At 40.8% G+C, this 25,638-nt stretch overlaps 1 protein-coding gene across 1 annotated transcript in view; it reads right to left on the reverse strand.

The window, feature by feature from the left end:
- roraa (RAR-related orphan receptor A, paralog a) overlaps positions 1-5,868 on the reverse strand; it is a 42,330-nt gene extending 36,462 nt beyond the window's left edge. The window contains exon 1 of the mRNA XM_079251215.1: positions 5,756-5,868. Coding sequence (XP_079107341.1) covers positions 5,756-5,786 — 31 coding nt within the window. The 5' untranslated portion in view covers positions 5,787-5,868. The remainder of the gene's footprint in view (positions 1-5,755) is intronic.
- Positions 5,869-25,638: the final 19,770 nt, after the last annotated feature.

Here is a 25,638-nt window from a genome sequence, read left to right on the forward strand (position 1 = left end):
CAAAGAAGTTGGGAAACAGTCACAAGAAAACTCTGGGGCACAGATTTTCATATGATTTGTCCCTCTTGAAGAGCGCCCCCTAGTGCTCAGGAGGATTTACACTCCGTTCATTAGCCCCGACACCAGATCAGATGAGTGTAAATGATGGAATCCTACAAGAAGAACCCCTAATAGGCTCTGCTGGGACATGTAATCAAACGCCTTACACACTTCTCTCCTTTTGTAATCAAGTGGCAGAGCACATGTTGTGACGACCTTTGTTATAAAGCTGCCTGTTCCCTCGTCTCATCAAAATTCCATACGCCTCTCATTTTTCATCCCTGCTTTCCCACCAGGATCCCAGGATGCCACAGCAGCTCTCCATGGAGTAGAAGGGAGTGTGTCTTAGTATGCCGTGAACTCTGACCCTTCCTCATTCCTATAGCATACTTGTGCTGCAATTCTGCCTTCATGCACAGAATTGCTTCGAACTATAAATTCTCACATGTGCAACCGAGTGTGTGTTCCAGCAAACTTCATAAAAGGCGACTACGCCCCACCACGTCCTATCATCAGCACAAGTGCTGAATAAAGCATAACAGCGACAAGCTCTTATCAGCAGCTATCAGCGAGGGTTCCTTTTCAGACACCCTAGGTCACATTAACACTAGACAAGTACTCCTCTCTTGTCTCACCACTGCTGGGCTGACGCAGGAGGAGGATGAGGGTGATAAACCACACAAACAATACTCCTCTTCTTGCCTGCTGCCAGCATGCTTGCCTAGCAGAGAGATCTGATTACAACTGAGAAGAGAGCAGCTTGGTGTTTCATGGAAAAGCAGGTCAACTGTAGAGCGCTGTCAGACCTCGGGAGTCACCGGCCTGATGGAGGAAGAGGAAAAGCTATCCGACAAGGTGGAGAGAGACAGAGGTTTGTCTCCAGTCGTACAGTAATGGGCTTTATTTACTCTCCCATTAGGAACAGAGAAGAGAGCAGAAATGATGGAAGTGAAACGACTGAGCATCAGACTCGAGGGAAAGATGCATTAGTGTTGTCTGCCGTTCCTCCTCACCTTTTTTTACCTCTTTGGGTTTCTCCCCCCCCCCCCCTTCTCCCTGTGGCTCACTCACATGAGACGGCGCTGCCCCACTGCCAACACCTAACTCCTTATGTGTTTTTCTGTCCTCAGTGTTTGAGTCAGACAAAACGCAAAATCAATAATGCTTTTTCTCCCCCATTTCCTCTTTGATGCAACTTCAAAAAGCCAATGGACAGCCCTCCAGAGGCCCACAGAGGAAAAAAAAGCCGATGGTATGAAACACGCTCAGAATGAAAGTACAGGGGAATATAACTTCACCCTTCACTCGCTTTAAACACAGTTAACTTCTAAACCACAAGTGGCAAAGCACATGAGGGCAAAGCAAAGTACATAAGGTTATAAAAATCCCTCTTTTTACCCCCCTATCAAATAACCTACTGACATAATTTATCTTATTGATACAGCACACACAATAAAGCCGATACACACTAAAGATGAGGATGTGACTAATTTAAATATTTTAAACAAATAAACCATCATGAAATCTCTAAGCAGGAGCAGTAAAAATGTCACATCTATATTCTCTGTACATCTTCAAGAAGAAGCTACATGGAGAAAGAGGGGGAAAAAAAGTGAAAAACGGACTGTGGTATATGATTATCTAACCAGTGCTGAAAGAGGAAGTATTCTATCAGCAGTTAAATGCTGCATGACAGGGAGACACTTCAAAGGATCTATAAGTGACTCCTGAAATACTCAGTGAAAGTAAAGTAGGAAATTACCCTCAAGTTAGAGGCATTTGACTAAACCCAGCTAGGTGTTTTACCTGACTGGAGAGCCGAATGGAGAACTTGTAGTGAGCGTGTTTTAGAATGAGCGAAAATGATCTCGTGAAACTCGAGACGCTTTGAGCCACTGCAGCTTGTTGCATCCTGCTGTTTGACTGGCCACAAAGAAGCGGAGTCGTTTAACCTTGCCTGTGATGGGGCTAATCTGTCAAAATCACACGCTATGACTGACAAGACAAGATGACTGACAGAGCTGTCTGCCAGATAAAGGTCTGAGCACTAGAAACTGCAGTCAGATATGGTGATTGTGAAACTCCTTTCTGCAAACAAACAGGCAACCGCATAGTGAGCACAACCGTCTCACTAGCAATTATTGTTCATAAACTCTGTTTAATCATGATTAATTTAACTTTCACTTTATTTAGTTGCTTGTTTTAACTTTATATTTATACTTTGATATATATATATATATACCATATGTAAACTATTATTATTATTATTATTATTATTAATTATGTGATTTAATTATAGACATTTATTTGTAACGTCTTTCAGAAGAATATCTAAATTATCTATAAAAAGAAAAATCTCTAAATTTCTAAAGTTTTCATCACCAGGGTTGGGTTCTCACCAAAGTGCTCCTCTTTCTCTTCCCAACTTCTATGCAGCCAAATCAAAAATCCATGCTCTCAATGGGCAGTCAATATCTCATTAACCAGCTCCTCTACACACACAGTCAGGCAGCCAGAATGTTTGTCTCTGTGTGCACAGCACAGACTGGCACACCTCACACTCTTTAATGACCTGTGGGGACTAAATTTCACTTCCTCAGCCAGTTAGGAGGCAAGAAAAATGAGAAAATCATTCGAGCTGTATTTGTTAGTGTGGCTCGGGATTACCTTAACCACTTCTGTTTAAACTATCCCTGCATGTGCAGTGCTGGCTTTAGAACGACATGTTTTTCACATCAGATATGTTAGGAAAGGATAAGAAAAAAAAAAATCCCTTTGTGAATGAGGTTCCTTTATTTCAAATCCTTGCAGATAATTTGGGCTATATTTGCATTCAACGTAATCTGCAGGAGTTCTTCCTCCTTTAGCTTTTCAAGTCCTCAGTCCCTAACTGGATAATAGCCAATCTTGTTAACCTCTGCTTTAATGTGCGAGAGCCTGCAGCACTTGTAGTGAGCGCTTCAATCGGCCACTGATAGAAAGAGACAAAGAGTGCCAAATCTACAGCAAATATTTACAGCCTTGTTAACATAGCCTTAAAGCGCCTATCACAAGATATTTGGCTTTACCTTCTCTTGGGCCCCAGAACATGTTTTACAGTCTAGTACACACTCATGGTAAATCACATATCTATGTGCTGTCTACATCCACTTTAGTGGCTTACTGGGCCTTGTTTTCAATGATTTTGTTGCCACAGAAATGCTCATTTCAAGGGTTAATTATATGTACTTCGGATAAGAAGCACTTTTTACCTTTTCTATTCACACATCAAACAACTTTCTTTAATGATGTAATTGGAATTTTCATCTTAATTGTGCTGAGTAGGCTGGCTAATTTGCATGGGGTAATGAGAGGGATGTTTCCATTACAGGTAATTAGGTACTTGAGAGGCAGTGGTGTGGTAGAGAGGCTGAATTGAGAGGAAAAGGAGGGTAGACAGGGGTGCAGGGTAGAGACAAAGCCACAGAGACACATATGATGTTTGTTATAATATATTAGCATTATTTAGAGGATGAAAACAATCTTTGAAAGATAGCAAAAAACAAGCCAATGCAGTAGGATCGGGCAGCAATATTAACATAATAATAAGTGTCTGCCACGGCAGCAAGTCATTGTGCAGTTCATTTAATTCACTGACCATTTTCTGGAAGAAATTGCTACTGCCATTTAAATTAGTTTCCAATTATGCTGCTTGTTCACATTTTAATTTCATTTCTGACACCGTCACAGTATCCCGTCATGACACCAATGACCCCTGTCAAACTGAAAGTACCAATGTGGGGAAAGACGGGGCTAAAGGGAGACGTTAAAAGCGGGCAAACAGACTGGTGGAGTAACATTAACTTAGACAGTTGCTGCTGATGGCATATGCAGAAACAATGGAAACATGGTTCACATCTGTTAATAAGTCCAAATCAAACTTGCACATAAAGAATAAAAATGTGTTCTTCCCACAGCTTGTAATTGGACGAAATAAACACTAAAATGTTTACGCTGCTACACTTTTTCAGAAGTCACAAAAATTCTACACAACACACTTCTAACGTTCTCCCAAAATTATGAGTACCCTCTCATAGTTAATGGCACATAAAGCGACAATGGGACAAAGAGTCTTTTTAAATGTGGCTCACTGAAAATAAAATTGGCTCCTTTTGATTTTCTCTTGTCAGACTAATCAGAAACGTCTGAGAGGCTCACTTCATAAATGAATTCTCACAGAGTATCACTAATACAAAAGAATAGAGGAAAGAGAGAAGTTAACACCGGTCATTGCCAGTTTCACACCATTCTAGACTATTTAACAACTCAGATACCAGAGTTAATATAGACATACCAAAGAATACCAAAAAATTAGGTTGGCTTCTGATCATTATATATATATATATATATATATATATATATATATATATATATATATATATATATATATATATATATATATATTCCTAAGTAATTCTTTAAAAAAAAAAAGAAGTATGTGCAATAAGTTTATTTGCTGTTCATGAAAACATAATGAGGATCCATATTATACAAAAGCTAAGTTCATTTTTTGACAGGTGGGCAGAGACTAAAGCAGCACGTGCCAAATTAAATTATTATTATTGGATAGATATTTTCTCTTGCAACATGCAGTGACAGTCGCGTGTCTCCCTCGTTGTTGCCGAAGACGGTTTGGTTGTGTCAAGAGTGCACATGTGAACGCACATGTTAAGGTGATGCTCACATCTCTCATTGTGGAAGAATGAATTCACAAGTGTGAAATACGCGATTAAATGCTTGTGCGTGTGCAAGCATGCATGAGAGAAGTGTGTGCCGCGGTGCATGTCTGGCTGCACTTTTCATATCTGTCTGCATGAATGTGCGTGCGCGCACGTGTACGATGGAGTGGGAGTGGGGGGGGAGAAGAGCTGGATTAGGCACAGGCTACTAGATCAACATCAGAGCGGCTGGTAGGACCTATCGTACTCTCGCGGCCACACGTGTAAACCCCGACTCCCCCCAAAAAATAGGTCAGTGGAACACAACACACGCACGCACACGCAGATATACGCACACATACAAGCGCCGACATCAAGTCAGAGAATCACAGTCTGCCATTCGCGCCTTGTCGCCGGTCTGCGACCCAAGTTCAACAGCGCCACACACACACACACACACACACACCTTCCCGCGGCACACACGTCCTCTGGGCTGGAGCAACCGGATTAAGAACTGGACAGAAAGGAACAGGAACAGGACCCAACTGTACTCTGATGTGCTGTCTGGTATTTACAAGAATATATTCTATATATACATATATAAATAAAGTTGTGTTTTGAAGCTGAGGAAGAGCTCCAGTCAGAGGCGTAAAGATAACGCTGCGGTTTGCACAGCCCCTCACACAGCAGTAAGTGAGAAAACACACTGTGCCTTAAATAATCAAATCAAAACACAACCCTTTGAGGTTTTAAAATAGAAAAAAAATAACTACGTTTCTGTTTTCTGATTAAAAAAACACTAAACGTGCGTGAGAAGATATAGTAAAAAATAAAAACAAAAACTACGAACTGACTTGGACACAATCAGAAGCCCTGTGTTAATATCTCTCTCTCTCTTTCTGTCACACTCATGCCTTGCAAATGAAACGCAAAGAGTTGGCAGACTGTGAATAGCGGAGCTACACTTCTCTACTTGTTACTCTGGCAGGAGGATCAACATGCATTTTTGTTGCTCTTACCTTTCATAGCTGAAATCACAAAATACATCATTAAACTTCGAGTCCATAAGAGAAGAACTACCACCAGCGCAAAGCCCTCCACTGCTGTCTCAGCAGCAGCTGGCCAGCACAGCTCTGTCTCTCAGCCTTCGAGCATGACCACACCAGAATCCATGTGACTGTGACATCAGTGTTCATGTCTGACTGCTCCCCACCCACCGGCCTTTGATTGGCACAGCATGCAGCCAGTAGGGGCGCTGAGAGCTCAGGCAGGGAAGCTGGCCGTCTTCCCACTGATTGCAGTCTTGTGCACCGGCTTGCTAGACACAGCACACTCCCAACTATCTTCCGTGGCTTATCTTTTTCTTTTTTTTTTTTTTTTTGCAAGGATAAAGTCAGGCATCGTTTAATCCACATTCTTGTTCTGCAGCCCTGCTCTTTTTTTTTCTTAAATGTGCAATATTAAAAGCAGAAAAAAAAGTCAAAGGGAGAGGGGGGGGGGGATGGAAGACAAGAGAAAAGTACAGAGGTGATGAAAAAATAAATAAGCAGAGATGATGGATATGAGAGGATGTCTGATTTTTTTTTTTTTTTTTTTCCTATGGCTCAAAGATAGAAGCGCTCCTCCTCCCTGTCTGTGGAGATGAGTGATCAGTGTGGGGCCAGATGTCTGCAAGCAGCGGTGGGCCCTTCGCAGAGAGAAGACAAGTGGAGCCACAGCATCTTCCTCTGACCTCTCAGAGGACCTACACGCCCCTCTCTCTCACTCTCTCTCTCACACACACACACACACACACACACACAGACACACTCTTTCTGACAGGTGAGGAAAAGGAGATAGTGACGGAACCGTTTGGATGATCCCCTCCGCCCCACAGCGACCGGGCGATGAGTTTCTTGCTATCGCCTTTCCGTCTCCTCCTCCTCCAGTGCCCCTCACTCTCGCCCCCTGCTTTCCACTCCATCCTCTGCCGCTCTCTCCTCCCCCTCTCCTCACTCATCCTCTCTCATATGATAATCTGTTCTGACTCCTAACCAGCTGCCTCTCTCTGATACAATATTCTGGTTTTAGTGCAATCCAGCCTTGGCCAATAACCATTTGGCATTTCCATGAATAAGCTGGAGCTCATATCATCTTGTCTCAAGACAAACATCACACAGCTTTGGTTTCAGACACTGCGATATTTTATACAAAAAAAAAAAAAAAAAAATGACCACAGAAAATATTTTTTCTTCCACCGTAAATATTTCAAATTTGCAAATCTGAATTTCAGAGGCTCATTTTACATTCTCTGCAGTTGCCTGATTTTAATAACTCCACTTCAGGGCTCCATCTTTTCCCCTAGAATTATGACTCTTCCACACGACAGGAATTTGAATTTATTGAAAGGATAGCCCCTTGAGATGAAGCATCTCATTTTATAGCGCTAACTGAAAACATAAATACAATATCACAAAACGACATGTCATACATGCAAAAGCAGAAGTAACTCACTCACAGCGCTAAACCTGAAGAAAAGGTGTTGAAAAGGTTCAAATAATACTTTACAGGTAGAAAAATGCTGCTTTATAGCATAAATAAAAAGTGCAAACAAATAAAGTTCAACATGTTGCTTTACAATGAGAACACAGAAAATGTGTATGAGAAAAAAAAAAAAAAAGTTAAACAGATTTTATGCAGGTGTAGATATAATTTAGAACTAAACATTACATGGGTCTTTCAGAAAGGGTAACAGTAATAAACAATAACTAAAAATGAAATTGCCCTCTAGAGTCTCAAATTACCAGAACAAATGCTGCAGACATTCTGATTATTTATTCCTGTGCTATACTCTTAATATCTATATTCATTTTCTGTCTTCTCTTGTGTTCTAATGATTAAATAAAGGTACTTCTAACCACATAAAATATGGAAATGAGGACTCAGCAGCTTGCAACATAAATCTTCCCATGACAATGTTTCATTAGGACCTCTGTGATCCATTAGAATAACTAAACACATTAACTCAGGTTGCTTCAACACTGATTTCTTATTGCGCGCTGCAGTAATGAACAAAATATCATTCAGACGCTGATAGAATCAAATGGAGCGTGCCTGGGATCAAAACGACATGTAGACGGGCCGCAAAAGGTGAACTATTCAAAACAATGTGATGTAAGAGATGGTGCAGGTGTCTCATTTTGATGTCTGCATCTCCTTACAAAATCTTCAAAGTTCACCAGATGAGTCAAGGCCGAGGCCCACGCAGGAACATGTTTAACTGCCACCATCTGCGGTTGTGTCTTTGAAACTGGCTGCTGTATCAGCCTTTTTCTGGCAAAACAGAGGCTTTTAAACCGAGGAGCGGCTAAAGAGTGGAGAGAAGACAGACAAAAAACAACCAGGATAGCATGGGTTATATCTGTTATCCAAGAACATCTGAGAGAAGGAGAACACCCGTATTACAATCTGAACATCAGGAGGAGAGCGCCTTGTTTCCTACAGCATTTATCTACTGTGCTGTGTGAATTCTAGAAAATAGCTTCTGAACTGGTGCGCCACAGGTCAGGAAGATTACTTCTATGAAAACAAAAAGAAAAGAATGCCACATTAAAAATAAACACTGGTCTGACAGATAAAAAAAAAAAAAAAAAAAAAAAAAAAAAGCTCCCATGGTTCAAGCTACAATAAACATCACTGCAATAAAAGAAATAGCTCTTATGCAAGCTGTGTGCTCTTTGGATCATCCAGAGTGGCAGGGAAGAGATGCTGCTGTTGGTCTGTCCTCTCAGATACACAACATATACAGTGCCACTAAGAGTGTATAATTGTACTTGAAATCCACAATCTCCCTAAGGACCAATGTTTCCAGCAAAGCTGCTTCATTAGCTCTTGATCACACTGTGGCTTGACGGATCCACATTACAAGTGACAGCATGCCAATACGCTGCTGATGCATGCTCAGTGGTGCATTGATTAAGCCACAACAGTACTAATGGTCACGTTCCTATTAGTATTAACGCGGTGATGTGAAGTGATTAGAAAAATGATTTTTAGTTGATAAGTCCTTCATACCCCGGAGTACAGAATAACAAAAAAAAAATCAAATATAGGTAGTTCCATAGTCAGAAACGTGGCTCTAGAGACACCAGGGACCATAGTCAAATGCATTCCTGGGGCCAGAGCGGGCGACGTCGAATCGTATTTGAAACTGCTGGCTAAGGCTAAACGTAAATACCGTAAGATTGTAATTCACGTCGGCGGTAGACACCCGGTTACGCCAATCGGAGGTCACTAAAATTAATGTTGCTTCGGTGTGTAACTTTGCCAAGAGCATGTCGGACTCCGTAGTTATCTCTGGTCCCTTGCCAAATTTAATCAGCGATGACATGTTTAGCCACATGTCATCCTTCAACCGCTGGTTGTCTAGGTGGTGTCCCGATAACAACGTGGGTTTTATAGATAATTGGAGCGCTTTTTGGGGAAAGCCTGGTCTTATTAGGAGAGATGGCATCCATCCCACGTTGGATGGAGCCGCTCTCTTATCTAGCAATATGGACTCTTTTATTAGTCAGCTAAATTTACAACTCAGGGTTGGGACCAGGAGGCAGAATTGTAGTCCTACACACTTTTCTGCAGCTTCCCACCTGCCGCCGCCCACCCAAAACCCCATTCCGACCTTATACAACTTCCCAGCAGTAAGAATTAAACAACACAAAAACACTTCTGGGGTTAATCGTGAAAACCTCATAAAAATAAAAACAATGGATCTAATAAAATCTGAAAATAAGACAATAAAGTGTGGCCTACTGAATATTAGATCCCTCTCAAATAAGTCTTTATTAGTCAATGATTTGATAGGTGATCACCACATTGATTTATTCTGTCTTACGGAAACCTGGTTACAGCAAGAGGATTATGTTAGTATTAATGAAGCTACGCCAGCTAACTATTTAAACTTTCACATTCCTAGAACTACAGGCAGAGGAGGAGGTGTTGCAGCTATTTTTAAGTCAGAATTTTTAATTAATCCTAAGCACAAAACTAACTATAAATCCTTTGAATTCCTGACATTAAATTTATCTCATCCAAAATGGAATTCAGAGAAACCGCTCCTTTTAGCATTAGTGTATCGCCCACCTGGACCTTACTCAGAGTTTCTGACCGAATTCTCTGATCTCTTGTCTGAGTTAGTGCTGACTACTGATAAGGTCATTGTACTAGGTGATTTTAATATTCATGTTGACGTTGAAAATGATAGTTTAAACATTTCCTTTAGCTCTATTCTAAACTCAATTGGGTTTTCACAAAATGTCAATGGAGCCACTCACTCTCATGGTCACACTCTTGATCTTGTTCTAACATATGGTATTGAGACTGATAAGCTCAAAGTATTTCCTCAAAACCCTGTCTTGTCCGATCACTTCTTGTTAACCTTTGAATTCACTTTATTTGATTACTCACTGACCAAAAATAAATTCTACTATAGTAGATGTTTATCAGACAATAATATTACAAAATTTAAACAATCAATTGAATCAATTTTTTCACATCTACCATGTGTTAGCATGACTGAGAGTCCCCCTTTAAGCCTTACTCCTGCTCAGATTGATCAACATGCTGATACTATAACAGCTTCAATGCGTACAACCTTGGATAATGTTGCTCCCCTAAAGAAGAAGAAATTAGGTAAGATTATGAAGGCTCCCTGGTTTAATTCCCAGCTTCGAGCTCTAAAACAGGCATCAAGGCGTTTGGAAAACAGATGGCGTTCATCAGGACTAGAGGAGTCTCACTTAACCTGGAAAGAAAGTTTAAGCGTATACAAAAAAGCCTTACGTACGGCAAGAACAGCTTATTATTCATCATTGATAGAGGAAAACAAAAACAACCCTCGGTTTCTTTTCAGCACTGTAGCTAGGCTTACTAGGAGCCGGAGCGCTGTGGAGCCATGTATTCCTTTCTCACTTAGCTGTGATGATTTCATGTATTTTTTCAGGAATAAAATTGACACTACTAGAGATCAAATTCACAATACTCTTCCTTCTACCTATAATGTTGAGCCTGTTGTGGTCTCCTAAGCATCCTTAGAACCAGGATCTGACTTGTGTCTAAATAGTTTCTGTCCTGTCCAACCCTCTGAATTAACTAAAATAATAGCTTCATCTAAACCATCCACCTGTATCTTAGACCCTCTCCCAACGAGCCTCTTTAAGGACATTTTCCCTTTAATTAATACATCACTACTAAATCTTATCAATATGTCTTTAGTGACAGGATATGTACCACAATCATTTAAAACTGCTGTAATCAAGCCTTTACTTAAAAAGCAATCTCTGGATCCAGAAGTGATAGCAAATTATAGACCTATATCTAATCTCCCGTTTATGTCCAAAATTCTGGAGAAAATAGTTTCAGCTCAGCTACATGCCCACCTGAGCAGAAATAATTTATGCGAGGAGTTTCAGTCAGGATTTAGAGCTCATCATAGTACTGAGACAGCATTGGTGAAAGTTACTAATGACCTTCTTATGGTCTCAGACAAAGGACTTGTGTCCGTACTTATCTTGCTTGATCTTAGTGCTGCATTTGATACAGTCGATCATAACATTCTGTTACAAAGACTAGAACAGGTTGGATTTACAGGTACAGCGTTAAGCTGGTTTAAATCATATTTATCTGATAGACTTCAGTTTGTTCATGTAAATGACAAGTCCTCCTCCCAAACTACAGTAAGTCATGGAGTTCCTCAAGGTTCTGTACTTGGACCAATACTCTTCACGCTATATATGCTCCCTTTAGGCAAAATTATTAGACAGCATGGAATAAACTTTCATTGTTATGCAGATGATACTCAACTATACTTATCCTTTAAACCAGATGAAACAAATCAGCCCAATAGGCTACAAAATTGTCTCATAGACATAAAGACTTGGATGTCTAGAAATTTTCTCCTCTTAAACTCAGATAAGACTGAAGTAATTCTAGTTGGATCTGAAAAACTCAGAGCTAAATTTTCCGGTTTTGTAATGAACCTGGATGGCATTACTTTAGCTTCCAGTGCTACAGTGAGAAACCTTGGAGTAATATTTGACCCTGACCTGTCCTTTGGCCCACATATTAAGCAGGTTACTAAAACAGCCTTCTTTCATTTACGTAATATAGCCAAAATTAGGGACATTCTGTCTCGGAGTGATGCAGAAAAACTGGTTCACGCTTTTGTTACTTCGAGACTAGATTACTGTAACTCTCTATTACTGGGCTGTCCTAAATATGCCCTGAAAAGCCTTCAGCTGATCCAGAATTCTGCAGCCAGAGTCCTGACCAGAACCAGCATGAGAGATCATATTTCTCCAGTTTTAGCCTCTCTTCATTGGCTGCCTGTTGAATCTAGAATAGAATTTAAAATCCTTCTCCCTACATATAAAGCTCTCCACAACCAGGCACCACTATATATCAAAGACCTCATTGTTCCTTATATACCAAGTAGAGTACTTCGTTCGCAGACTGCAGGCTTACTTGTGGTTCCTAGAGTCTCAAAGAGCCGAGCAGGAGGCAGAGCATTTGGTTATCAGGCCCCTCTCTTATGGAATAAGCTCCCAGTTAGTGTTAGGGAAGCAGACACCCTCCCCACCTTTAAGACTAGGCTGAAGACTTATCTTTTTGATAAGTCCTATAGATAGGGATGGTTAGCATCCCTTAGTTATGCTGCTATAGGTTTAGACTGCTGAGGGACATTTCCTGATACACTGAGCTTCTTTCTTTTTCTCTTTATCTCTTTCTTTTACCCCCCCATAACAGTGTTGCATCATTAACATGTATGTCTCCTGTCTCAGCAGGTCTCCCTGGCCGGGAGTAGCAGTTCCTGTTGTCTGTTGTCTTTCTGTCCTCTTCCCCCCACACAGCAGAGGCAGATGGCTGCCTGTCCTGAGCCGGGTTCTGCCGGAGGTTTCCTTCCTGTTAAAAGGGAGTTTTTTCCTTCCCACTGTTGCCAGTGTGCTTGCTCAGGATGGGAGATTGAGTTGGACTCAACTCAATCTGTTGGTTTCCTTATATAGGCTATTATGAATTGGCCTTCATTATGTTTTCCCCTCTGTCTGTAAAGCGTCTTGAGATGGCATTGCCGTGATTTGACGCTATATAAGTAAAGTTGAATTGAAAAGTTGAATTGAAAATGAAATAGGATAATGACGTTTGGGCATTCCAGTCAACACAGAAACTGAGCTGAAATAGCTGAAACTAAACACTAAATCTGCATTTAGATTCACAGTCATGTGTCTCACACTCCTCATGGATTAATTCATATAAATGTATTTACTGTAAACAGGCCTTGTGAAATGAAATTCAATTGAGATGTGTACTGAACATCCACTGTTGCCCCTGGAGGAGAGGAGAGGATGAGACCCGATAATGGCCTCATTAGCAGTCTGTCAGTAGCCATTCTATACACAGTCTCACCGTGCAGCTGATCCACATTAACTCTTACAGCTCGGGACTAATATAGAGAACCTGTAGTCTGTATGCTGTTGCACTCTGTGGCCTTTAACCTCCACAAAAAAAAAGAAGAAAACTAACATTTCAGACCTGCTTTTTATTGTGTGTCCCAGTCATGTTGTGCTTTATTTTAGTGAGCTGAGGCGTATATTCCACCACGGAGCCACCTGGGTGTTGGGAGCTGCGCCACCAGCCCGAAGCAGCGGCAGAATTAACAAGCTCCAACAGGCACTCCATGAAAACAATACAGATCAATTTAAAATAGATGCCAAGCAGTGGAGGGCATAATATCAGAACCATAATGGCGACAACTCACACTACACAATCATAAACCAATTTAGGGCCATTTCAGGCGGTTTCCTGGGGGCTTCCACTTGTGGGAAGACTTCAATAAATCACACAGACAACAAAGGAAATATCTATTTAATTGAAAATAGAGGACACTTCTAGGCTCTGTCCAGAGGACTGCAGTGGATTGCATTTAAAGACTCCTTTAAATAAAAACAGGGTATGCTTAAAAAAAAAAAAAGCATGTGCCACACCACTGCTGTGCCAGCATGTTGTAGCTACACGAACTGCTGTTAGCTCATTATGACTAATGGATTTTCTATGAAGCAGTGCAATGTGTAAAAAAGCATAACACCTTTAACAATTTCCATCCTTATACTCAGGCGACAGATTAATGGCTATATACGCTGCCCTTCATCCTTTATATGCACAACAACCCCGGGGCCAGATCATCTCTACTCTCACTTTCTCTGTCACTAAATACACGTGCACACAAACGCAATATTTATAGAATAGTAGGGTCAAAAGGAAGAAATATGAAAGCGCATCATTCCTACACAGGTGAGGTGCACACCTGTCAACTGTCATGTAATCAGAATCAACAAAACAGCACTTATAGTGGATGGTTGACAAGGCTATAGCCTTTTTTGTTTTACAGCCATGGTTATTTATAGACCGAAACTTCACAATATTTTTTAAGGCAAATGTAAAACGCAATCCTCTGGTATTTCCAACTCAAACTGAATCATCATGTTTTTACCAAGACAAAAACAAAGAAGAAGTAATGCAAGAAGCGCTGCTAGGTCTTGGTTGTGTGACCAGACCTCACATCATTAAAGGCAGACCTATGTGATCTCTTGACCATACGCTGCTTTGTTTTCAGTCACAATAATGTCTTGTGCCAGTTTAGCTGTTGCTGTTTCTTAGCAGCGGGCCATTTCTTCCTGTTTCTGGGCAAATCAGCGACAACAAAAGGGTTTATAATCTGCCCAGTGGAACTGGATGTTGCCTTGGAAAAAAAAAAAAAAAAAAAAATCTGCATCTCACACACAAAGTTACAGAATAAAGACTGTCATTGAATTGACTAGGAAAAAAGAGGCTGTTTATAAAAGTGTTTTATCGGATGTAAAGGCAGTGGTAAAGAGTACTCATTGGCACTGCTCCAGTGCCATCTTATAGTATATCTCATGGAACAAATTTTTTTTTTTTTTTTTTTCAATAGATCAACAGAAATCAGATTTAACAATGAATTGCACTGCATCTCTTTTGTGTGAAGCTGCCCTTGGGGACAGAAAGGAAAGGGATAGGCGGATAGAGAGAGAAGGAGCGAAAGAGAACGAGGAGAGGAGATTATCGCAGGCATGGCAGCCTGTGTGAGAGGCTTAGCTTGGCTAGGCAGGGAGGTGGAACCCTGTGAATTCTAATGAACTGGCAAGGCTCCCCCTAAAACCAGCTCCATCTCCATGGCATGAGTGCGATAGGAGGGAAGGAGGAGGTGATTAGGAAGGCGCAGCCCCTCTATGGCAAACCAAACATAGCAGGTCATTTTCCCTGTGATAATTATGGCTATAACCAGGCATGAAGGATTGGTAATGGACCTGCTTATTCTTCATGCTCCGCAAAGGCAACCGCTGAGCCTGTCAGGGGGGAAACCATGATGATGTGTCTTTTTTTTTTTTTTTTGTTAGTAGGGTGAGTCTGGTAAGAGTTGCAATGGCTGTTGAAAAGGGCAGCAGGGGAAGTTGGCCTTTGAGGGAGAAGTTAACGAATGAAGTTCATTATTGAGGAGCATACCAGGGAGACCCCCTGGTGCGTGTGATGTATCACCTAGCATCAAAGTTACAAACTCCCCCAGCATCACCGGTGTAGCCTGACATCAGCTCTGGGGGGAGGTATGCGTGTAAACTAAAATAGTTTAACCTTCTGGCTTGAGGCTAGAAGAAAAGAAGACAACAGAGAAACATGCAGATTTGCATCAACGAAGAAAAAAAGTGGGGTTTTTTTGTTGTTTTTTTTCTGGTTGTGGGCTTTGCAGTTTGACAATTATCTTAACTCCAAAAAACTCCAAAGTGAATAATGAGGCAGTACTTTTTTTAGGTACAGGAACCCTCAAAAGAAAACCGTTTTGGCTTAAACTAACACATATTTAACATTCTCTCTGTGTCTTCAGGTAAAGTAGGTGGTTCGCTGGAGAATTCCTGATCAACACATTCATTTATTAGCTCTGTTCAAGCATAAAAGTTACATTTCCTAAGTTGCCTGAGCTTAAAAAAGGAATGGAGAAAAAAAAAATTTGACTCACCAAAGGGGCTAATGTTTTCCTCAAGATTGAGGGAGATCTTCAGGCTATGCATGATGTGCACCACTTAGCTCCCCCCCCCCTTTCCCCTCCTTCGCCAGGCCTGGATGGAGTTCCTCTGCGGTGGACGGGACGAAGGATCTCTTTACCGAGCGTGCTCTCAACACTTTTACCGTTGACTTATGAGGATGCCATGGGTTCAGGGGAGTGATTCATCACTGGATGTGTTCCTCTTGCACCTTCACACATTAGTAATGTGGTCCGCTGAGGAGGAATCCTGTCATCAGTCTGTACCTGGACCCTCCGAACAAGGTAGGTCAACAGGAGGCAGCAGCGGCTGGCCCACTTTTAGTCTTTCACAGCACCTTTAAGTTTCCTCCAGCTCCGCCACAGCCGAGTCTGATAGACATGCTGAGAACAGCTTGGTCAAGCGCAGACGCTGCCTTGGTGGTGTAAGCGTTAACCTCGCATTATCTGTTGACTCAGTGGAGTTTTGTCCTCCGAGTGTTCAAGCCCAGCAGGCTAAACTAAACTTGGTGAGAGTTACGGTAAGTAAAAAGGTGGGGGAGGGGTTTTGGAGGAGTGGTTAGTTAGGCTTTCATAGCATCAAGAAAGGAAATAAAGAGTGGAAAATGAACAAGTTATGAGTCATAGATTGGATGAAAAGTTCCCAGACTCATCCATCTGAAACCACCTGAGGATAACACAGCCGCAACAACAACAACAAAAAAAAATTACATGATTGTTCTTTTACAAAATATAGAGCCACTTTAAGTCAGCATAAGCCTTTGACCTTAACATTGCAGGTAATGCACGTTTAAATACCTACCTCAGTATTCATGTTTGTCATTTTACTTGTGAAGATTAGGTGTAAAAAGGCTATTTGAAACCAAAACACAGGATTAAGGGATAATGCTGCTCTGTGTCTTGTGAGTCGACCTTGATTCTGTAATCCAGCACAATACTGGAGAACAGCATATTTCTCGCTCTTGTACATTCAATACACTCACTGTTGAACAGCTCACTCTGATGTAATGGTACAAGCATAATGGCACCATGCTGAAAGAGAAAGTAATCTGAATTAAAGGGGAACTTCATTGTAATATCTGTGTGAAAGAAGTGAAAATAGCATTACAAAAATGTGTATAAAGCCAAATATATTGGCAGTACTTTGATAATTATATAATATGACAGGAGGGGGCATGATAGTATAAACTGAAGATGTTGTTAGAGAAAAAGTGAAAAAAAGGAATGTGTGTGTGTGTATGTATATAGAGCAACAAAAGTAAATCGTTTTTAGTTATGCAGACCTGTGCTTTAATGGCCACTTTGAGAAATGAACTTGATCTTTAACGTGAACCAACCTGCAGCCAGCGGTGGTGTTATTAAGGGTTGCGCCAATTAATCAGAGTGGACGCCAATTAAGTATGGAGGCGGGACCCTCTGTGTCATCAAACACATTATAAAGCATTGTGTCACCTGACTCCAGCATACTCAGTATACATGCTTTCCTCTCTTTTCCCAGTCTCCTTTATTTTCCTCACTCCAAATCTCCTTACCTGTTTTTTTTTTTCCTTTTTTTTCCCCCCCTGCCTTCACCGTGCTGCAGACAGTGTAGAATGAAAACCTGCCTTTGATGTCTGGGATCCTATAATGCTGAGCAGTAGAAATCCGCATGCCTGTTATCTGCAGAATCTTAATGATGACAGCTAACTTCACAATGGGTTAACCACATCTCTCTGTTCTCGCACTGCACACCCACAGAAACACAAATTAATAGCAACGCAGAAAAAACAGCATTCCTCTAATAAAGCAGATTCAACAAAATGGGCCCAATGCGATCAGCACAAATGTCAATGTATGATATCAACGGAAGCTTTTGTGAGCTTGTCTGTTTTCTTCTTTTTGTATGTGCAACTCCTTTTTCTTTTTTTTTGTTTATGAACAGAATGACATTATTTGAAAAAAAGATATCATCTTCACCTCAAATTGCCTAATTCCAGTTCAGCACATATTTGATCATAAAGAAGTTTGCATTTATTTCTTTTGTGCAGGGTAATGAGGATTATGGAAAATATTGCTTTAATAGTAGGAAACTAAAATAATATTATTTTAATTTATTTATTTAGTCAAACAAAAGCATATGTTCCGATTACTACAACCAGTTTATTTCATTTTGGTTTTGTGCAATTTGTCCCTAAAGATTTGTATCGTGCTGGCGTAGTAATTAGTTCAGAGGAACCTGATGAAGGTGCAATGGAGGATAATGAATGAATGATGCCCATCTTAAAGCTGCTCCATCAGCATCCGTCAGGATCATATCTGGAGGAGCTCCATGACCTCCGCCTCTGTCGCCCTCCATGAATCAAACCCTTCATTACATGCTGACACTCTTGTCCTGGGCTGAATGTGTGCACACCATGGGACAAGGATGAGGCATCAGAAACCTGATGAGAGACAGATAACTTGCTCCTGTGCAAATGCTGGCCGACTGCATGGTGCAGCGACTGTGTGGCCGGCCGTGCCCTCCCAGCCATGCCAACTGCTTCGCCTGGCAGCAGCTGACGTCTCCGAACAGCCCTCGCTCCCCGGCCCCTTTCACCTGAGGCGGCAGACAGCCGGCATAAGAGAAATCGCCCGCAGCAGATGGGGCCAGTTACTTTGGCTGGCCCATCCAAGCATTGTGTCCTTGTCATATGTCACTTACTCCAGCTTTCTGGTTTGACAACACTTTGAGGCAGGGCCTTTCAGTTTTTGCATGAGACACAAAAGAGACAAGGTAAGGAAAAGCTGACGTGGTCTCTCTTTGCTCCAACTCAAATTCTCTAAAAGAGCCGGCACCCAGAGAAGAACCAGATTAAAAGCCAACAAAAGCATAGCCCACAAAAACCTATCTTGCACCCCTACAGCTGCCCCTTACTACACCCTCCTAAAACACTCTGGGCCCCTGGGAGGTGATAAAAAGAAAAGTTTTTGGTACCACAAACTTATGCAAAGAAAGTGCATAGGCCATTTGCAGTTTTTGAAAATGGCAGACATGTTTTTTTTTACTGAAAAATGAGGACTTGCCATATTGAGTTGGAGAGGAAAAGACATGGCAGGAGAGAAAAAAATGGAGAAAAATCACGCTGGCCTGGTTTATGACAAATAGATAGCTCTATTGATTTCCCTTTTACAGTGACTGTCCATCCCTCACTGCTGTGATTACACTGACCCATTTAAAAAAAAAAAGAAAAAAAAAAAAAGAAAAAAAGCCATCTATTATAGATTAAACTAAAGCGTCCAAAAGGAAAATACTCCTTTTGTGAAACAAACAAATAGAGTAAGATGAAACATAACCTACAGGACAGAAAGAGAAAAAGATTTTGTCAATATAAACATTCAGTGCTGATTCAGGAGAAGAGGAAACAACCAGTTCTCGTACCATGCTGGGAATCAAATAACTTTTCACAGAAAGCGAGGTTATATGTGAGGCCGTTATCATTTTCAGTTGCAGCAAAAACACATCAACATTAAAACGGCTGCAAGAACCAGCATTAAAATAACAGAATGGCAATTTTACAAACTTACAATATATTTTTAAAAAAAACACAAAAACAATGTGCAATACATCTGATTATAATCTGCTGTGGAGTATGCAGTGTTCCATTGTGTTTATTTTTATTCTTAACACACTACAGCGCGGTTCAGCGTGGTAAGTTTTGTGCCTATGATTCCTTTGTGTCTGTGTGTACTGCTCTGCTATGTCTGTGCCATGCGTCTCACTAGACTATCTCACTCCGTGCAGCTCAAGGGACTCTGGCTGGCTGATCTTCATTATCAGCCCAAGCTTAACAATGTTCTGGATGCACTTCCCACATGACTGCAACTAACAAATCCCCACAGAGCTGAATCAAGGCAACAATGTGATGAAATACCTTCAAACAACCACTGAGCATGGAACACTGAGCTATGCAGAGACAACTCACACTGCCCCGGGCGATTCCACAGGAGTGCGCCTGTTGCCAAGCAAAATTAGACAGCAACTGGGACATATTATTCTCCTAAATTGGCAATGTACAGCACTATTAAGGACCACATATCTCATGTTTGATTAACCGAAAACTAGCTGAGCCAGTGCAGTAACGATGTACAGCTCAAAACATCACAGCCACCTGTGTCATGTCATTTAAAGAGCCCATAATATGCTTATTAAAATTAATAATTTATGTTTGGAGTCAAACTGACTGAAGATTTATGCATTTTGATGTAATTAAAACACTTTTTTTTCCCCCTCATACTGTATTTTGCTTATACATCCTACTTTCTGTATCAAGCTTTGTTTCAGCTTATATCTCATTCATTCAATCCTTTATGAGCATTAATAGCAGACTGGACCTCATAAGAGGCGGGCCTGAGAGAGCCATAAGCTGAACCAAAGCTTTTCTACATGAACATGAGACATAATTGCATTTATCTGCCCTTGTTGATTTTTCCTCATACTGAAAATGGACCAAAACATTAGGCAAAAATGGTGCTTGGGGAGCAGTAACATCTTAAAGAACAATGCCTATATTGGCTGTAGAGTTTGTGTTTTGTAAATTTGTTCAAATTTGACCTTGAATGAAACCTGAAAAAAGCTATGAGACACTTAAAAATAAACCCTGTCAGCATTATTTATAATTTTTATGTTGAGCAGATGCATTCAAATGCTAAAATTAGTTATAATAGAAAGTGAAGATTAATTAAATAATTAAGATAATAGGGCCATTGGCAAATGTTCAAAGTCCCGTTTCTAGACTGCTGCTTTAATAGTAGGACAGCAAGAAAAAAAACAAAAGGCACAAAGTCTGGTGTTTGAACTTTGAATTACTCTCAATAAGTGCTACATTTCATTTGTAACTGCACTGATTTTTCTACTGCAGCACAGAAGAATCTAAATCATCTGGCTCTTTTAAAACAGATTTGTTGTACTATTAGTATGTGAGTGCACGTCACTGACGAGAGAAACTCAATACAAGCTGCTGGCAAATAAATGAAGATGCAGGAGCAAGACCATGTTTCTCAATCAGTGTAAGAAGGCTGTCACCACAATGGAGATAAATATAGGGTGGGAAAAGATCGGGGCTGTCTAAAATGCATTTGCAGACTGACGAGAGGAAACCTAGTCTGTCTGCTTCTCTCTTTTCCCAGAGTTACATTTGTACTACTGCCTCCCTCTGGCCACTCAATTCCAAACCTAAACCTGCAGTCACACTCAACTCTTTCAGGACAGTGGAATGATGATTCCAACACATGTGAATGCAATGAAATAGAATAGAATGACATATCAGATATTGTGCGGTTAAAAAAAGGTCCTTACACATTAATTTATTAACTTTTTTAGGGAGCTTTTCATTTAGTAAGGAAAGGGTCAGAGAAATGGGGTGACCTGCAGCAAAGGGCACCAGGCCGAGCTTCAAACCTGAGCTAGCAGCGTTAAAGAACAGTATTCTGTATACATGTACCAGCCACTCAAAGCTGAACAGGTCCCTCTAAGACTTTTGTTTAAACTATCAAAAAGATGGCAAATTCAGGTTGATGATGATTTTAAAAGCTGTACTTTTAGATTTCATTATATTCATGGTGTTTCAGTGATAAAGATGCACATAGTCTTATTCTAATTCTGTGTGTTTCATCCTGTATTTGAAGAAAGTAAATGTAGATATGCAGATATTTGTATTGTTCAGGATTAAGGTTCAAACAGCAAACAATCAATTTATTGCATGCCTGCTGGTGCAAGACTGTGAGACGATTACTTCTAGGTATTCAGGAGATCAGCTTTTCTCGACAGAGTATTCTAGCTACCTGACCTTTGTCTGTCTTTGTGTGTGTGTGTGTGTGTGTGTGTGTTTGTTTGCCATCTAGCCTTGTGCAATACGAGCTGTGAGACAGAGAACCAGACTGCTGATAACAGATTAAAGGTGAGACGTTGAATCTCAGCATAATCAGCTGCTACATCTGAGCCTTTGCTCCACACTAACGCTCCCAACAGGTCCAAACAACAAACAAACATTTGTCCTACAGAAACACAGTCCTGTGAGGTGAAAGAAAGTGGCGCTACAAATGTGGCTAAAGTTAACTACTGCTAAGTAAAAAAAAAAAAAAAAAAAAAAAAAGTCAAATAAAACTCCCCCGCTCTCATCTCTACTGGCATGGACTGTTTGACACAAAACATCAAATGCTTCTAAAAGTCCATATATCAGAGTGTTTGTACAATTGCCAAGGACATGTAAAGGGACAACCACAGCTGACTTCTTGCTGAGAATTACAGCCTTGTGGCAGGATGCCGTGCGGGCGAGGGGCTGCCCCGTCTGGTGAAGAAAGAAGAGTAGACAGATAAACAAAAGCGAGTGTGTCTGAGGGGTGCTTAGACAATAAATCTATGTGAAGACTCAAAAGGGGGTGGAGATCACAGCCATTGGCACAATGATATAAGTATCCGTTTTCATCTAAAAACCTTCACCTTCTGATGGCGCAGTGATTAGTGAATTTGGGTAGATGGAGGAGAGGAAGGGAGACAAGTCTGCCAGGGAACAGCTGCCCCTGTAATTTATATTGATGAGGGGACTGGCATGGAGGGGAGCTTCCAGCAGTTTGATCACTCAGGCAGAGTGGGGAGTTAGTCAGACACAGCCCATCCCTGTGGTCTGGGTTGGACTGGGAAGACCTCCTAAACACACACAAACACACACACACACACACACACACACACACACACACACACACACACACACACACACACACACACACACACACACATAAAAACCAACATACTTGCACACACATACAAGCAAGACAGCCAAGCTCACATTACGAGTGGCAGAGTGGACTGGTTTAACAGGGAAGCCAATGTTTTCACTCCAATAACAGAAATAGATCTACAGGCTGGCTATAACCATGTAGGGCAGAGACATGTCCCTCATTATTACTCCACCAGCTGTATAATCACCAGGCTTTTCTGAAAAAAAAAAAGAAAAAAGAAAAAGCTCTTTCCCTCACAATCTCAATGACCATTAACTGGCCCTTGAACTACTTCATGTGCACACAGTTCTGTCGAGGCTCTGCAGCCGCTTCCTGTCTGTGAGGCACAGCAATCAACAACTTGTTAAGGGGTTTTACTTTGATTTCCTCACATGAACAAGATTTGAATATTTCTAACTAAAAATGAGACAGCGTAGTCCAGTTTCTGCCCAGGGCTTTAAACCCAAGACTCCTAAATCATGCTCTTTGATTTGAGCCCCCCTTTCTGTGTGGAGGTGCTTCAAGTCGCCCTAATTAAGATAACGGGACGGTGGATTGCGGGTCAAAAGACTTCTGTCTACCTTAAAGATACCCTGAAACAAACACACATTCCTATAAAGAAATATACCAAAGCCCCTCAGGACAAGCAAATAGCTTAACATATAATCATGCTGGTGTTTTGATGGGGCTTTTTGAGCAAGGTAGAGCCGTCAATAGCGTTGAACATCACATCCTTTGCTCTGCTGTCTGATGTAACAAAGAAGCAGGGTGTTTTACAAGGGGAGATGCAGCCTCTCAATCTAAAACACTCAGACCACTCTTACAGAAAAGCCCTCTGGCCTTCCCTCTCCACAAGTTTCATCAGTGATCAGAGCAAAAGAATAGCCTTCAGGGCTAGTTTCTTCCATTCACACAGTGGGGGATGAACACATATTACAGCCGCACACACACCAGAACAGCGCACAAAAGCGTTTTTACATGCCTTTTCGATTGCTTTGCACATGTGTCAAAATATAGTACAAATCTCTTGGAGATCATTGATTTTTCCAGGTTTGGCTGCTCATCAATTCTTAACACGCAGAGCGAAATTGAAAGGCGGAGGACTACAGTATTACTTTAGAGCATAATGAATACTTGCATCTTACAACTGAGACGTGTCACATACTTCGCTGTATCTTGCAGTTCTAGTGATATGATCTGTATTGAAGAACAGAGACTCGAGTAGTTAGTGCTGTCTCAGAGGTTACAAACCACCACATAACACCACATCCGTGTTGTTCAGCTGCAAGGCCTTGCAGAAAAACAAAGAGGCGCTTCACCACACTGCCTGCCTCAGATGTGCAATGATTATGTCGCAGTCACGAGATTGCACAACATTTTAATGCACTCTCTGGAGTTATCGTCACACTATCTCCAGTACAGAAATTAAGAAATAAAAAATAGTGGGTGAGTGCAGATTTAATGGAAGGTGTTGAGTTATTACAATGGCAGTCAGGAAAAAGTTTGCTTGCAGGCAAAGATGGGGGAAAAAGACACAACTGAGATACAGATATGATTATTACTGTGTATATGAGTCATAAGAGGAGTTTTCACTATTTTTTATTTCTTAATTTCTTTGTTGTGTTTACTTTTTATATCATGTAAAGCACTTTGTGTTGCATTTTATTGTAGAAAATGTGCTTTATAAATAAAGTTTGATTTGATTTGATTTGATTCTCCCATATTATGTATAAAATTTGCTTAACAATGATATATATATTTTTTAACTGACTTATATAGTGGAATATAAAGCAATGTTTATACTCACAAGTGTGTGTCTTCTTTGTTACTGAGATGCCTGCAAAGAGAAAACACACTCATTAAAAAATGCAGAAACAAATGAAAAATGCACTTAAACCTAATTTTACATTGAGTTCTGCAGATTGTGATGACCACCATGAAAAAGAAAAGCTGTGATCCAACAAATGCGAGGGAGCAAGGTCATTTAGGTGGCTGTCTGACTTCCAGCCATGCTATATTAGCGTCAGTGACAATGTGGCTGAAACTCTATTCTCTGCAGGCATTGAATGAAATTTTCAACTAAAAACAAACAGCATTTGGAATGCTAATGTGCTGAGAAGCCACAGTGAGCGGGCCTGAGCACATGACTAGGACTGGGGCCTCGAGGGGGATGAAAGCACTTTGACCTCACTGTTAGTTAATCCTCTGTCTAAAAAGGTAGCGTTAGTGAGATCAGGCAAAGCAGAGTTGGAAAAAAACGTATTTTAAGACACAAATATGCTATAGTTAAAAATGAGCACCAATGAAATCTAACTGTATTTTTATTATACAACTTTAAATAAAAAATATATATTAGCTGCCTCCAGCAGCTAATATAGATGGAGGAAGTTGTTCTGTGCATAATTTATATGTTTAAACAGTTTGGAAATTATTTGTTGACTTCTTTTGATCAGTGTCAGTCGTCCTTTTGAAAAGGATTTTAACACTAAATAAGTAATAAAACTTTTTTTGTGGTATTTTTGTCTATTAAGTTTTCCACAGCTTTGCCCTTGTTTGCAAATATGGTTACTTTTACATCCAAATGAACAAGATGGTGGCACCTAAATACTGGAATCAACTACGTTTGCTTTAAAACTACATTTCAATAACCAAAGTGTTTTTTTCCACACAGTCTGTACTTGTTCTTAAAATAACATGTGACTAAAGTATGTTAAATTTGAGTTCAGTATAAAGAAAACTGTTATGTGTGTCAAATGACCCTTTCGAAGACAGATATTCAGCAGATTTACACAGGTCTGAAAACAAACACTTTTCTTTTTATTGGTCTCAAAAAAGATTTGAAAGAACACAAACAACGCATGTCTCTACAACATGAGCATGTTGAAGTCTGACCAATCTGACCTGGCTGGGGCAGAACTGTACTGCTTTTGCTTATTATGCTCACTTTCAGGTGTCACCCCATCAAATCAAATTGGATTTTGCGGTGACTCTGGCTACTGTTTGCAATGTCGATCTAATGCCCCAAGAGCTCGGTGCGGACAAACGTGCAGCCAGCCGGGGTCCCCTGCGGCCCATCGGGTG

The sequence above is a fragment of the Telmatherina bonti genome (genome assembly GCF_933228915.1).
Source record: "Telmatherina bonti genome assembly, chromosome: 2".
Lineage (NCBI taxonomy): Eukaryota > Metazoa > Chordata > Actinopteri > Atheriniformes > Telmatherinidae > Telmatherina > Telmatherina bonti.